The sequence below is a fragment of the Propithecus coquereli genome, unplaced genomic scaffold (genome assembly GCF_000956105.1).
Source record: "Propithecus coquereli isolate 6110/MARCELLA unplaced genomic scaffold, Pcoq_1.0 Scaffold291, whole genome shotgun sequence".
Lineage (NCBI taxonomy): Eukaryota > Metazoa > Chordata > Mammalia > Primates > Indriidae > Propithecus > Propithecus coquereli.
Genome location: NW_012148519.1, coordinates 2,604,978 through 2,619,023, shown reverse-complemented (window position 1 = coordinate 2,619,023; position 14,046 = coordinate 2,604,978). Strand labels below are relative to the sequence as shown.

Genomic DNA, 14,046 nt, shown 5'->3' with positions numbered 1-14,046 from the left:
CAACAAAGCAAAATAAATAGAAATTATTACATTTTCATATTTTACTATGGTTTCCCTGTCTGTTCTCAATGTTAATTCCTATAAAATTAAAATGAATTTATACTATTTGTTAATTTTGTCATCAGTGCAGAATCATTTACAATTAAATTATTAACTTCAAATGCAAAAGGTAGCATTTTGAAATGTAGCTTCTGTTCAACACAGCTTCTCCCTCTCTTGGCATTCTTCATTTTTCTGTCCTAGAATTTTAGGCCTTGATTATTCATTGTAAAACTCCATAATGAATTGAAATTTATCAGAAAGTCCATTAAGTTATATAACCCATATTTCTCTTTGCCACCTATGACTGAGGTATATGATGTGGCAGAGCTTGCAGATCCTCTGGAATTTTTTTGTTTTTTGTTTTTAAGAATTCTGGTTATTCTCAATAGATAGTGGAGGAGAATATATACTATTCTGACCACTATCAAGCATAGGATAAATTTATATGTATTGTGTGTGTTTTATATTTTAAAAATTGAATAATACTGTATAAGCCATTCTGCAACAATTTTTTTGTTTTTTTCCTAAATTTCACAAATGTTTATTAAGCATCTTTCATATGTTAAATACAAAACTTTATATAGGGATTATTCTTAGTCTTTTCAGCCTCTGCATAGTATTCCATCATGAGTATGCTATGATTTATTCCTGCCTATTTCAAAACCATATTGTTATAGTCAAAAAGTCATTTTCAAAGGCTGGAGGAATACAAATGGTGGATGGTTATGGAAGTAATTGACCGTTCTGATAGAATTGTAGTACGAACAACAGGCTTCTAAGTCAAAGATCCTTTCGGGCATACTGTATTACAGATCGAGGTGTTTTTAACTTCTTGTACAGTAACTCCTTACTTAATGTTGTCAATAGGTTCTTGGAAATCAATTTTACCATAGGCTAATTGATATAAACAATATTCCTATGGCATATTTCTGGTCAGAAAAACATTGCCAAACTTCTAAATAAAGACTCAAACATTCTGGGCCTGTCATGAGTCTGAAATAAAAGAAAAAAAAAGACCCAAAAAACTTTTAATATTAAACATTGAAATAAATGTGGGCTATACATACATTTAAGCAAGATTAATAAAAACAAGTAAGATCATTATCTGCCCAATTTTTGGTTAATCAGTGAGTGATGGCAGCAGACATAGTGGTGGTGAGTTAAATCAAGGAATAAATGTTTGCAAGCTGAGAATTTTAAGGAGCACCTCCTACCACCACACAGTTCAAAAACAATAACAAATATATCAGGCTTGCTAAGTGCTTTCTTACCACATCATTTAAATTGTCATGAATTTCTATGATTGTTGTATACTCTATGAGTTTTTATTTTACAGTTATTTGTATTCATTCATTTTCCAACCTGCTTATTCTGATTCAAGGACACAAGTGGCCAGAGCCTATCCTTGCCGATCAGGGCACAAGGCAGGAACCAACCCCAGACAGGATGCCATCCCATTGCAGGGTGCACACACACACACACACACTCACTCACTAATACTGGGACAATTTATTACTTTTTCATTTTTTTATATCACAACATTGTTAATTCTGTGAATTTTTTACAGTATAAACAAAAAATACATAAACGTAATGTATGAATACAGCTAAATGCAGAATGGTAATTTCTCTTTAAGAGGCCATGATTTCTATTTCTAGTAAAATGAAGAGACTGCATATAGGTAAAAAGAGGTTGGTTGTTAGCTTCACAATTTTGCCTAGAAATGGTCTAAGAATGCATTTCTCCCTGCTACTTACCATTAAGTGTTAAAAGGAAGTTAAAGGCAATTTTCTTGTTGGTTCCTATATATCATATAAAAGATACTATTAATATATTCTATTTTAGCAGGGCCAATGTATGTGAAATATGTAAATTAAATGTTAATACAGAAATGAAACTATAATGAGATTCTGACTATAGAGGGCACAAATAAATGAGAATAATATATATTTAAAGGATCGAAAACAAAAACAACAAAAAAAGTTGTTATAAAAAAAGCACTCCTAGGTGCACTGTAAACGTACAGGTTTTTTTTTCCCCCGTGTGCATTTTTAAACAATGGAAGTGTCAAGAAATAGGGTCAACTGTGTTAGACTAAATTATATTACTGCATATGCTGCATTGAATGGAGCCTTTGTATTTTAATCATCACAGAGAAGCATAGTTTGCATCATATTTTGGCGATTTATCCTCAGTGAAAACCTTCCAGAGTCCTTTTATTTTGGAGTATCCCATAAGCAAACTCCAGACCATGATTGTACAACAGTAAAATGTTCTCTTGCATTAAATTGAAGATATCTGTTTAATTAAAATAAAGGAAAGGGAAATGGAGGCAAGGTACCTGGAGCTGTTACTTTCTAAGTACACAACACCCTAGACAATTCAAGGCATCTTAATCTTCATCAAAAACAACAAAACATTAATTTTTATCATGCTGTTAAACCCATGATTATGGATAAAACTGGTGCAGATTGGTCAAATGGATCCAACAAACACTGATGTCCAAGCTGGCATATTGGCAGTTAATATGTAATTGGTGATCTATAGAGTTTAAAAGATCTTCCCTTTCTTCTTGTTCTTTTCCAAGGTTCTTGAAGAGTTCTGTTGTTCTAAAACACATTGTTAAGCTTCCCAGTTTGCTTTATTATCCTCGAACTGAAGACGTTTTTTCTCTAATTCTTTGTGCTTGCCTTCCAAATTCTTTTTCAGTTTCTCATGGTGCCATTGGAGCTCAGCTCCGGAGTCCTTCAGTTTTTGAACTTTTTTATTAACCTTCATCTCAGACACCAGTTCCAACTTGATCTTCATCTTCTTCAACTTAGCTACATGCTTCCTTCTTTCTTCTGTTTGTGCCAGAGGGCTCTTACTAAGCTGCCCTTTATTCTTAATTGTTATCAACTCCGTTATAAGTCACAGCTGCCAGTTTTCTGCTTCTGTCGTTCTCATAGTATACATTATTAGTAACATTCTTCAAGTTCTGCATGTGTGTTCTTACCAACTTATTTCTTAGAACTGTGAAGTTACATAGTGTTCACCATTTTCAACTTCAGCAGCACCCAAGGATACTGCCTTCCTCTGACCTTCTGCCATTAACTTCAATGGTAGTATTACTGTTAATACCTACCACACCAAGAGGTGAATGGTCTTTTATCTTTTTTTTTTTTTAAGACAGGATCTGTCTCTGTCACCCTGTGCTAAAATCCAGTGGCCATAGCTCAGTGTAACGTCCAACTCCTGGGCTCAAGCAATCCTCCTGCTTCAGCCTGGGAGGTGCGTGCCACCATGCCTGGCTATTTTTTTTATTTTTTGTAGAGATAGAGTCTCACTATTTTGCCCAGAATGGCTTTATCTTTTTAACAAGCTTATTTTCTTCTTCATCATTTGTTTCTGGAAATTTGCATCATTTAATTTTATGTCCTTGCATTTCTTTCATTGTCTGTTTTTTTTTTTTTTTTTGAGACAGAATCTCACTGTATTGCCTGGGCTAGAGTGCCATGGCGTCATCCTGGCTCACAGCAACCTCAAACTCCTGGGCTCAAGCGATCCTACTGCCTCAGCCTCCCCAGTAGCTGGGACTACAGGCATGCGCCACCATGCCTGGCTAATTTTTTCTATATATTTTTAGTTGTCCGATTAATCTCTTTCTAATTTTAGTAGAGACGGGGTCTCGCTCTTGCTCAGACTGGTCTCGAACTCCTGAGCTCAAACAATCCGCCCGCCTCGGCCTCCCAAAGTGCTAGGATTACAGGCGTGAGCCACCGCGCCCGACCCATTATCTGTTTTTTAAACTGTTGACATTCTCTGGATGTGAGCAGTCTGCTTTGGCAATAAGTGGGAAGATACCCACTTTTTCATGCAAACACTTCATAAACTCAATATCCAATGCTTGAGGTTCATATCTCAAAGGGAGCAATGAAGCATAAACAACAGTGCATCTGACATCCATTCACTTCAAGATTCTGCATTTAGGTAGTCTTCAAATTTGCTATCAATGTAGGTGATGACAGGCTGCCAGTGATTACTGTGATCCACTGCATCTCCAAATCTTGGGGTATCTACTATTATGAACAGCAAGTGAACACCACCTTCTTTGATTAAAATTTTGGGTCGTTCTACCTGTACAGTGTTTTTTATTCTATGGGAAGGACCCGATACTCTGAAGAATACAAATCTATTAGGAATAATCAGTTGATTAATGTTGACTTTCCCAATCCAGATTCACCTACCGCCATAAGTGTGAATTCAAACCCTCTTTTCACTGATTTTCTGTGTACGTGCTTTGGGAGATTGGCAAATCCCACGTAGTCCTCGAGGTTCTTCTGTTGCCATGGTGCTGCTGTTGATACTCCTCTCTGTAGCAGCAGATCTTGCACTGTACTGGGTTGATTTAGACACTCGAATTAACCTAACACATGTATCTTTGGGAAGTGGGAGGAAACCAGCGTACGCGGAGAAAACCCACACAAACATGGGGAAAAGGTGCAAACTCCACACAGACAGCGGTCCTGGCTGGGAATCAGTTTGTTTTTCTCATCAATATTATATTGAAACGGCCGGGCGCAGTGGCTCACACCTGTAATCCTAGCACTCTGGGAGGCCGAGGCGGGCAGATTGTTTGAGCTCAGGAGTTCGAGACCAGCCTGAGCAAGAGTGACACCCTGTCTCTACTGAAAAAAATAGAAAGAAATCAGCTGGACAACTAAAAATATATATATAAAAAAATTAGCCGGGCATGGTGGCGCATGCCTGTAGTCCCAGCTACTCGGGAGGCCGAGGCAGTAGGATCACTTGAGCCCAGGAGTTTGAGGTTGCTGTGAGCTAGGCTCACGCCACGGCGCTCACTCTAGCCAGGGCAACAGAGTGAGACTCTGTCTCAAAAAAAAGAAAAAAAGTATTATATTGAAACGACCTTGAACAAAATGATATTCAAGGACCCGCTGTACTGTATTTGGCAGGGGGTGGAGAAAAAGCCTCTTCAGACCACTTCATTGTTGTTGTCGGTGAACAGGACAATTTCAAAAAGTGATTGTGATAAGAAAGATTATATGATTCAATGTTAGTCATAATCTGGTGGTTTGCTTACCCCCTCTCTATGCCTTCTACTTCTAGAACATGAACTTGTTTGAAAAAACAAAAATGAGGACTTTTCCGTTTTCTTCCTTTCTGTTTAGCTTATTTCTCTACCTGGACTTGGGAGATTTTCTTAACTATTAAATCCCTCATATATCTGTTGTTTGGTTATGAAACAGTTGAAGTATACACTTTAACGATTCCGCAAGTCAATTTTTTTTCTATTTTAAAAACAATGTGAATGTATTTTTCTTGTTAATATAGAAGATTGCCTCCAGTATATTTGAGGCATAAAAGAAAGTGAGGGAAAATAATATTGCTAGAATATCTTTATTGATTTAGTTGTCTAAAAGTGTTTAAGAAAATGGACAGTATTTCTTACTTGTTTGTGAAATTCACTAAATATCTATATCTATATACCCTAGTTAAACCATATACAGTCAGATTGCCTTTATATAAAATTTTGTTATTAAATGCATTTGGACAAACATACAGGAATGATCTTACACTTGTTTACCTTCTGCACTGCAGAGGAGTTAGGAAAGCAAAGAGGAAGATACTACTTTTCTAATTTTAGCCAACATTTAGATTAGTATTAATATACCTAAATAGAAATGGTATCAAGAAAGCTGGTAATTATAATCATGGTGATTTAAAATCTTACATATCATATGATATGTAATGAAAAGAGAATATAGAAATATCATTAAATAATAAAAGCTAAAAACATTGTTCATCTAGGATTGTTAGGTAATTATTGAACACGTGAAGTAACAAACATTTGGTTATATTTTTACCTGACAAGAAAAAATATACATATTTGCCTCTATTATGCGTATGTAATTTTTGGTACACATTGACATGACAAAAATGTTGCTTCACTCAATTTATAAAAGTAATGTTAAATTGAATTTTGAGGAAATATAATATAGAAATTCATTCTTGATATGAATTTCCTTTAAATTTCTAAGAAGGCTGTTAGTATTGCCAGATGTCTTAGGAGATTGTTAAAATGAAAGAGCATAATCCAGATAGTCTGCTTTTTGGTTTCAAAATTAGTAAATGTGCCATTTTGCCTACCCAGGGCCTTCTGTGATTTTCCGTAATAAACCCTTGAAGCAGAAATATTGTAAGTTATTTTCCAGGTGTTATTGGAGAAAGATTATCAATGATAAGCTGCCTTGTTACCATTGACTGCTTGAACAGAATTACAAATGGCATTTGTATTTAATGTAAATTTTGTCACTTTTAAATTTATACTAGCTAGCCTTTCAGGTCAACACACAGCAGCTACTGTAAATTATTGCTTTCAGAAACACGACTAATATAAGCTTAATAAACCAGATTTATTCGAATGGTATAAAATACAAGGATATTCTTAACATGAGATTTTTTACTGTCTCTCTTTCAGATGGGTCATCTTACTCTGGAAGACTATCAGATCTGGAGTGTGAAAAATGTTCTTGCCAATGAATTTTTGAATCTCCTTTTCCAGGTATGTTTAAGGTAAATGACAGGTATAGAGGGTAGTAGTACCAGTAGTTTTGCATCCTTTCCATCATATAATAGCTAGAGTTGTTGTGTCTAACTGGCAAAACTATATGTTATAAAAAGAACTACATCATCCTACACACCCCCTGAAAGACGGTAAGACAGAGCATGAGTGCCTGCTGAAGCTTCTCAAAATCGTGACCCTGGGATATAGGAAAGTAGAATGTAGGTGACTATGTTCGTTTATCTCATACTCATGATAGAACAGCATGTAGACATAAACAATTTAAATTGCAAAATTCATCATAATTTACTATTTTTCTTCACTGTAAGGCCCTTCCTAATAAATAAGGCAGTGTGAATAGAAAGATGGATCATAAGGAGGTAACTATGAATTTTTCAAAGTATTCAGTCCCTCCAGTTAGGAAATCATCTTAGCAGTAAGGCTGTTTCTTGAATTTTATTCTTTAGAAGGTCCAAGAAAGATTGAAAAGGAAGGAAGGCTAACAGGAGTGAACGTTAAGTCATAGAGCTTTCCAGATTTGAAGTATTTTCCTAGTTAAACTAGTTCTCTTGCTCTGATTTTTAAAGATATTTACATTTTCCCATTTTTCATAGTTCTTCATAAGTATTTAAGTTAATTTAATAGATTGATAGTGATTATTTTAGTTTCTTATTTTATTTTCCTTTCCTTGTAGAAGTACCCCTTGAAGGTTAGAATGGTTTGGTATGTTTATATCATATATCATGTAATTAACCCTTGAGACAGAAATACATCATACCAAACTATTGATATATGGCTTATATCATACCAAACCATTCATGATCTTCCATTTTAAATAAAGAATAACTTGTCTGTGACACAGTTATGTTGGAATAAATGAAAATTGTTCTCTTCCTTAGAGCAAATGACTCATTTTTATTTATTTAAAATATATATAATATCCATTTAAATCAATTGTCTTACTATCAGTTATAATTTTCAGCAGGAATTCAAGTTGATAGCTTTATAAAATATATATGAAAATAATACAGATCACTATAAACAGAACTGACTTGCTTGGTAACATGAAAATTGGTCAACTGTCTTCATCTCTTTTAAAATAGTATCTTCAGTAGTAGGTTCTGTAAGCTCTTTCACTATTGTTAATTTTAAAACTGCTTTATCTCAGATTCAATATATGAACATATTGATCACTTAAGTTTATGTCTGAGTCATCTTGTTCTCACATACTGTAGCATTGACTTTTGGTATTGCCTTTCCTATTTTGTCATTCTTATCAGGGGCTTGGATTGGCACTATTTTTCTGTGACTCTAACTTATACATAAATATATACTTGAGATTTGCTTATGTGTGTGTTTCCAACATTTTATTATGAAAAGCTGAAAGATTTTTTCAGTGAATATTATAATCTACCTACCACCTAAATTTTATTATTACATTTTACTGTACTTGCTTTATTATATACTCAGATATGCTTCCAAAATTGTATTTTTAATTAATATATGAGTAAGCAGGCAGTTATGCTAAATTGTTTTATTTTCTATCTATATCTTAAAATTGGTAGAGTTAGCTGGTAAATTTAGTGATACAATATTGAAGTATACTCTTATTTTATTTGCCAAGATCTCACACTTGGCTGAGTGTGTGGGGTATTTAAAACCTAGCGCATGTAAGTGTCAATAGAATTAATCTGAAAACCATTCTTGAGATAGTATCTTTTTTTTCTTCACCTGGTTTGAATGCACCTCATATAGTGAGGTGTACTATCTTTATTTCCACTCCTTTTTTGCCAAGAAGCATGCTAAACATAATCAGAATCCTCTCTTTTGTACATTTGTTAAAAAATATCAAATTCTAAAGAGTGTGGTAGACAGAATAATGCTGCCCTCCTCCCCATATCTGTACACTTAATTCCTGGAACTGGTGAATGTATTATCTTACATGTCAAAAGGGACTTTGCAGATGTATCAGGTTAAGAATTCAGAGATGTGACCAGGCATGGTCGCTCATGCCTGTAATTTTAGCACCCTGGGAGGCCGAGGCTGGAGGATTACTTGAGCTCAGGAGTTCAAGACCAGCCTGAGCAAGAGTGAGACCCCATCTCTACTGAAAATAGAAAAAATTAGCTGGGCGTGGTAGTGCTCACCTGTAGTCCCAGCTACTCAGGAGACTGAGGCAGGAGGATCACTTGAGCCTAGGAGTTTGAGGTTGCTCTAAGCTAGGCTGATGCCACAGCACTCTAGCCCAGGCAACAGAGCAGACTGTCTCAGAAAAAAGAATTAAGGATGGAAAAAATAGCCTGGATTATTCAGGTGGTCCCAGTGTGATCACATGCATCTTTTAAAAGTGAAGAACTGTGGTGGGAGGAGAGGGGCCGAGGTGGGGAGAGAAAGAGAGAGATTGTGTTGTTTTTGTGGTCATTTGTTACAGCAGCAATAGAAATAGAAAACCAATACAGAAGGAATAATTAATCCAAATTTATAGATTGAAAGGCTCAATATTGTAAAGATGTTAATTCCTCTTGATTTATAGATTTGACGCTATCATAATCCAAAAGGTTTATTACTGTCATTGTTGTTTCTAGAAATTTACAAGATAATTCTAAATACATAGAGTGCAAAGGTCCAAGAATAGCCAAGAAAATATTGAAGAACAAAGTTAGAGGGCTTATATTACCAGATATTAGGACTTATAAAACAACAGTAATTAAGACAATGATATTTGCATGAAATTAGACAAATAGATTAGTGGAACAGTCTTGAGTCCTTAAGTAGACCTACACATATGTGGTCACTTGATTTATAACAAAGACAGCAGTACTGTATAGAAGGGAAAGGATGATCTTTTAATTAAATGCTGCTGGGTCAGTTGGTAGCCAAATGGAGAAAAATATGCATCAGTATTCCTACTTTATACCACACATAAATTAATTCCATGTAGGATACAGACCTAAGTATGAAGGTGGGGGAAAAAAACTACTAATAAAAGTGTAAGAGAATATTTTAATGATTTTGAGATGGCAAAGAGTTCTTAAACAGGGAATATAAAACACTAACCATAAAGACAAAGATTAACTTGGACTTCAATAAAATTTATAAATTTTTATAAATAGATACCATTAAGATAAGCCACAAAGTGGGAGAAAATATTTGCACTTTTGTATGCAATAAAAGACTTGTATCTAGGGCATAAAAAGAACAAAAATTAGTTAGAAAAACACAGAATCCCAATATAAAAATGTGCAAAAAACCTAAACAGGTACTATAAAAAAAGGAAATATCCAAATACCTAATACATTTATGAAAAGAGACTACTAATCTCTTTAGTTATCATGGAAATATATATCAAAACCATACTTGGAATACTACTATTCAAAGTAACCACCAGATGGTTAGTTTTTAAGTGATATGAAATATTGTTAAGGATAACAAGCAAGTGGAACCTCTCACTCATTGCTTGTGGGAATATAAATTGGTATAACCACTTTGGAAATTGTTCGGCAATTTTTATGAAAGTTAGACATATGTATACCCTGCGGTCCAGCAAGTCACATATACCCCATGTGTATACCCTACAGGAACATGTATATCTTATAAGCAGTCTTTGTTACAGCCAAAACTAGAAAATGACCTGAATATCTGTCAATATTAGTTGGATAAATAAATTACAGAACATGCAGCCAGTTGTATACTTTACAACAATGAAAATATACTTTTATAAGAACATTATATTAAAATGTGTAGTATTAATGGACTGGGCATGGTGGCTCACTCCTGTAATCTCAGCACTTTGGGAGACTGAGGTGGGAGGATTGCTTGAGGTCAGGAGTTTGAGACCAGCCTGAGGAAGAGTGAAAACCCCACTCTCCGCCCTAATCTCTACTAAAAATAGAAAAATTAGCTGGGCATTGTGGCACCCTTGTAGTCCCAGCTACTCGGTAGGCTAAGACAGGAGGATCACTTGAGCCCAAGAGTTTGAGGTTGCAGTGAGCCATGATGATGCCACTGCACTCTACCTGGGGCGACAGAGTGAGACACTGTCTCAAAAAAAAAAAATAAAAAATAATAAAAACAAAAGCCACACAGCTAGAGTTAAAATTTGCTCAGATGAATCATTGGTAATACATCAGTTGAATGCAATTGCTAATTCAGATTCCTGTCTAGAAAGTAGATCTCATACAGAGAATGTTAAATATTATGCAGTTAATAAAGTTTGATTTACTGTTTTTATTTTCCCCGTAGGTATGTCATATAGTTCTGGGATTAAGACCAGCTACTCCAGAAGAAGAAGGACAAATTATTAGGTAAATGTATAGTTTCAATCTGGGTATTTTTCATTATGTAGTTGAAATTTCAAACACCTAAAATATATTGGTTATTAAGTAATAGCATGTCCCATGTTAATGTAATCATCACAGTGAAGCTGTTTCTCAAAAATGGATACATAGTGATATATTTTTATTGAAGTACCTTCCTAGACAAGGAACAGGACTAATTTAGAGGTCAAATCCTATTTAACAATAAAATTGCCCTGAATTCTAAATTTAATTTTTTGAAAGAAAAAAGATGTAAGATAAAAGATAGCCAGTTTTCTTTAGTACAAAAAATTTCATGTTTATTGTAGCAAAATTAGAAAATAGTGCTAAACAAAAATGTCCATAATCTCTGTATTTACAGATAATTGCTGTTGACATTTTTAATATTCACATACCCACTTAAATATATGCCTACAATGATGCATGTAAAATTTTTACAAAATGGGAATATTCTGAAATACTATTTTATTCCCTGCTTCTGTTTCCACTCCAAATCTTATAAAATAATATAGATTGTATAATAATACAAAACTGTTCCTTCAAAAATTATTTGGATTTTGCAATGGATTCCTAGATGTGACACTAAAAGCATGAGCAACCAAAGAAAAAATAAATTGGATTGCATCAAAATTAAAAACTTTTGTACATCAGAGGATATTATCAAAAAACTGAAAAGACAGCCTACATAATGGGAGACAATATTTGCAAATCATGTATCTGATAAAGGTCTAGTAACCAGAATATATAAAGAATATAATAACAACAAAAAGCAAACAACCCAATTAAAAAATAGGTAACTAAAAACGGACTCCAGTACACATTTCTCCAGAGATGTTCAAATGGTCATCAGCACATGCAGAGATGCTCAGCGTAGTGAATAGGGAAATACAAATTAAAACCACAGTGAAATTCTACTTCTCGCCCACTAGGATTGTTATAATTGTAAAAATGGAAGGTTTTGGTGAGGATATGGAAAAATTGGGACCCTCATATATTGCTGGTGGAAAAGTAAAATGGTGCAGCCACTGTGTAAAACAGTGTGGTAATTCCCGAACATAGAGTTACCATATAATCCAGCTGTATACCCAAGAGAATTGAAAACAGTCACTGAAACAAATACTTGAACACGATGTTCATAGCACCACTATTCACAGTATCCAAAGGTGGAAATGGTCTATACATCTATCAGTGGATGAACAGATCAACAAGACATGGTATACGTTACCATGGAATATTATTCCTCCATAAAATGGAATGAAGTACTATTAAATAATATATGCTATAACATGGATTTACTTCACAAATATGCTAAGGGAAAGAAGCCAGACATAAAAGGTCACATAGTAAATTATTCCATTTATATAAAACATCTAGAATAGGTGAATTGGTAGATACAGAAAACACATTGGTAGTTGCCAAGGGCTGGGAGAAATGGATAATGGGGATGGAGAATAACTGCTTAACGGATGACTGTTTAATTGGGGTGTATGAAAATGTTTTGGAACTTAATAAAAGGTTGTGGTTGCACAACATTTTGAACGTACTAAATGCCACTGAATTATATGCTTGTATGCATTAAAATCATTAATTTCATGTTATGTGATTTTTACCTTAAAAATATTTTTTGAAAAATCACAATACCACATCACTTCACACCCATTAGAATGGCAGAAAATGTGGACAACAAGTATAGGCAAGAATGTGAGGAGACTAGAACCCTCCTACTTTGCCCGTGGGAATATTAAATGGTGTAGCCACTTTGGATATTGGTTTGCCAGTTACAAATGTTCTTCACCTGTTGGATAGATAAAATGTGGTATATACGTACAATAGAATACTGTTGAGGAATAAAGAACAAACAACTGATATCTGCTAAAATAGATGAACCCCAAAACCATTATGTGAAATAAAAGAGGCCAGATGTGAAAAACCATGTGCTGTGTTATCCCATTTACATAAATAATTCAGAAAAGGCAAATCTATAAGAGACAGAAAATAGATTAGTGGTTTCCTATTGCTGAGGGTAGTAATAGGGATTGACTAAAAATGGGCACAGATGATGATCTTTTTGCACTAACTGACATGTTCTAAGTGTTCTGAAAGTGGATTGTGATGATGGTTGCACACATCTCTAAATTTACCAAAATTGTTGTTTTACATTTAAAATAGGTAAATTTTATATTATGTAAATAATTCCTCAGTAAAGCTGTCTTTAAAAATATCAGTATAATGCTTGATAGTGTTCCATGACTCTTAATTAGCTTATCAATGGAAATAATATTTCACTAATTTAAATCGTGGCAGTCTCTCCTGAGTACATCTGTTCGTTTCATGTTTTTTCTTTGTAAAACTTCTAATGATAATTTGTGGATGGTGTTATATGTTTCCACACAACTTCATTTGATGTATTGAATTTCTTTTGTATGTGCAGAGGATGGTTAGAACGAGAGAGCAGATATGGTCTGCAACCAGGACACAATTGGTTTATCATCTCCATGCAGTGGTGGCAACAGTGGAAAGAATATGTCAAATACGTGAGTTAGATTCCTGTTTATTTATATTTTTCATAGGATTTTCAACTCCATTAGACTTTGTGTGACTACTGGCCAGTAATAAAATGCTCCAACTTAGATAAATATTTGAAAGGAAAGGAAATGAATATTTATATGATACTTGCTATGGGCTAGGCTCTGTGCTTACACTTCCACATAAATTTCTTCCCTTGCAACAACTCTGGAGAAAGATAATATTTGGCACAGGGGTGCCTGTGTATGTCATGCACCTCACCTCTCATTTAATTCTCACAACATCCCTTTGAGGAAGGTAATATTATACCCATTTTACCTATGAGGAACCTGGGGCTGAGAGAAAAAGTAACAATATCTTGATCAGGGTGGAAGACTTAGGATCAAACCTAAGGACTTACTTTAAAATTTGTGTTCTCTCAACTACATCATTTACATTGTCCTTCATTAGTTCACCCTTCCCATCAAAAAGTTGAAGACCCTTGGGTAAGAAGTACAAATTTCCTATACAACTAAGTTAATTTCAGAACTAACATTAGAACTTAGAATTTATAAAAGGTAATCTTCCATTGTTCCAAATAAAAAGTTAAAGAAGAAA

General features: G+C 34.4%; 1 protein-coding gene and 1 pseudogene across 1 annotated transcript in view; one reads left to right on the top strand and one right to left on the bottom strand.

Annotated features, from left to right (window-relative positions):
• USP32 (ubiquitin specific peptidase 32) overlaps positions 1-14,046 on the top strand; it is a 121,261-nt gene that overhangs the window by 55,874 nt on the left and 51,341 nt on the right. Inside the window, exons 8-10 of the mRNA XM_012648638.1 lie at positions 6,524-6,607; positions 10,850-10,911; positions 13,355-13,457. Coding sequence (XP_012504092.1) covers positions 6,524-6,607; positions 10,850-10,911; positions 13,355-13,457 — 249 coding nt within the window. The remainder of the gene's footprint in view (positions 1-6,523; positions 6,608-10,849; positions 10,912-13,354; positions 13,458-14,046) is intronic.
• LOC105813876 lies at positions 2,593-4,410 on the bottom strand (annotated as a pseudogene).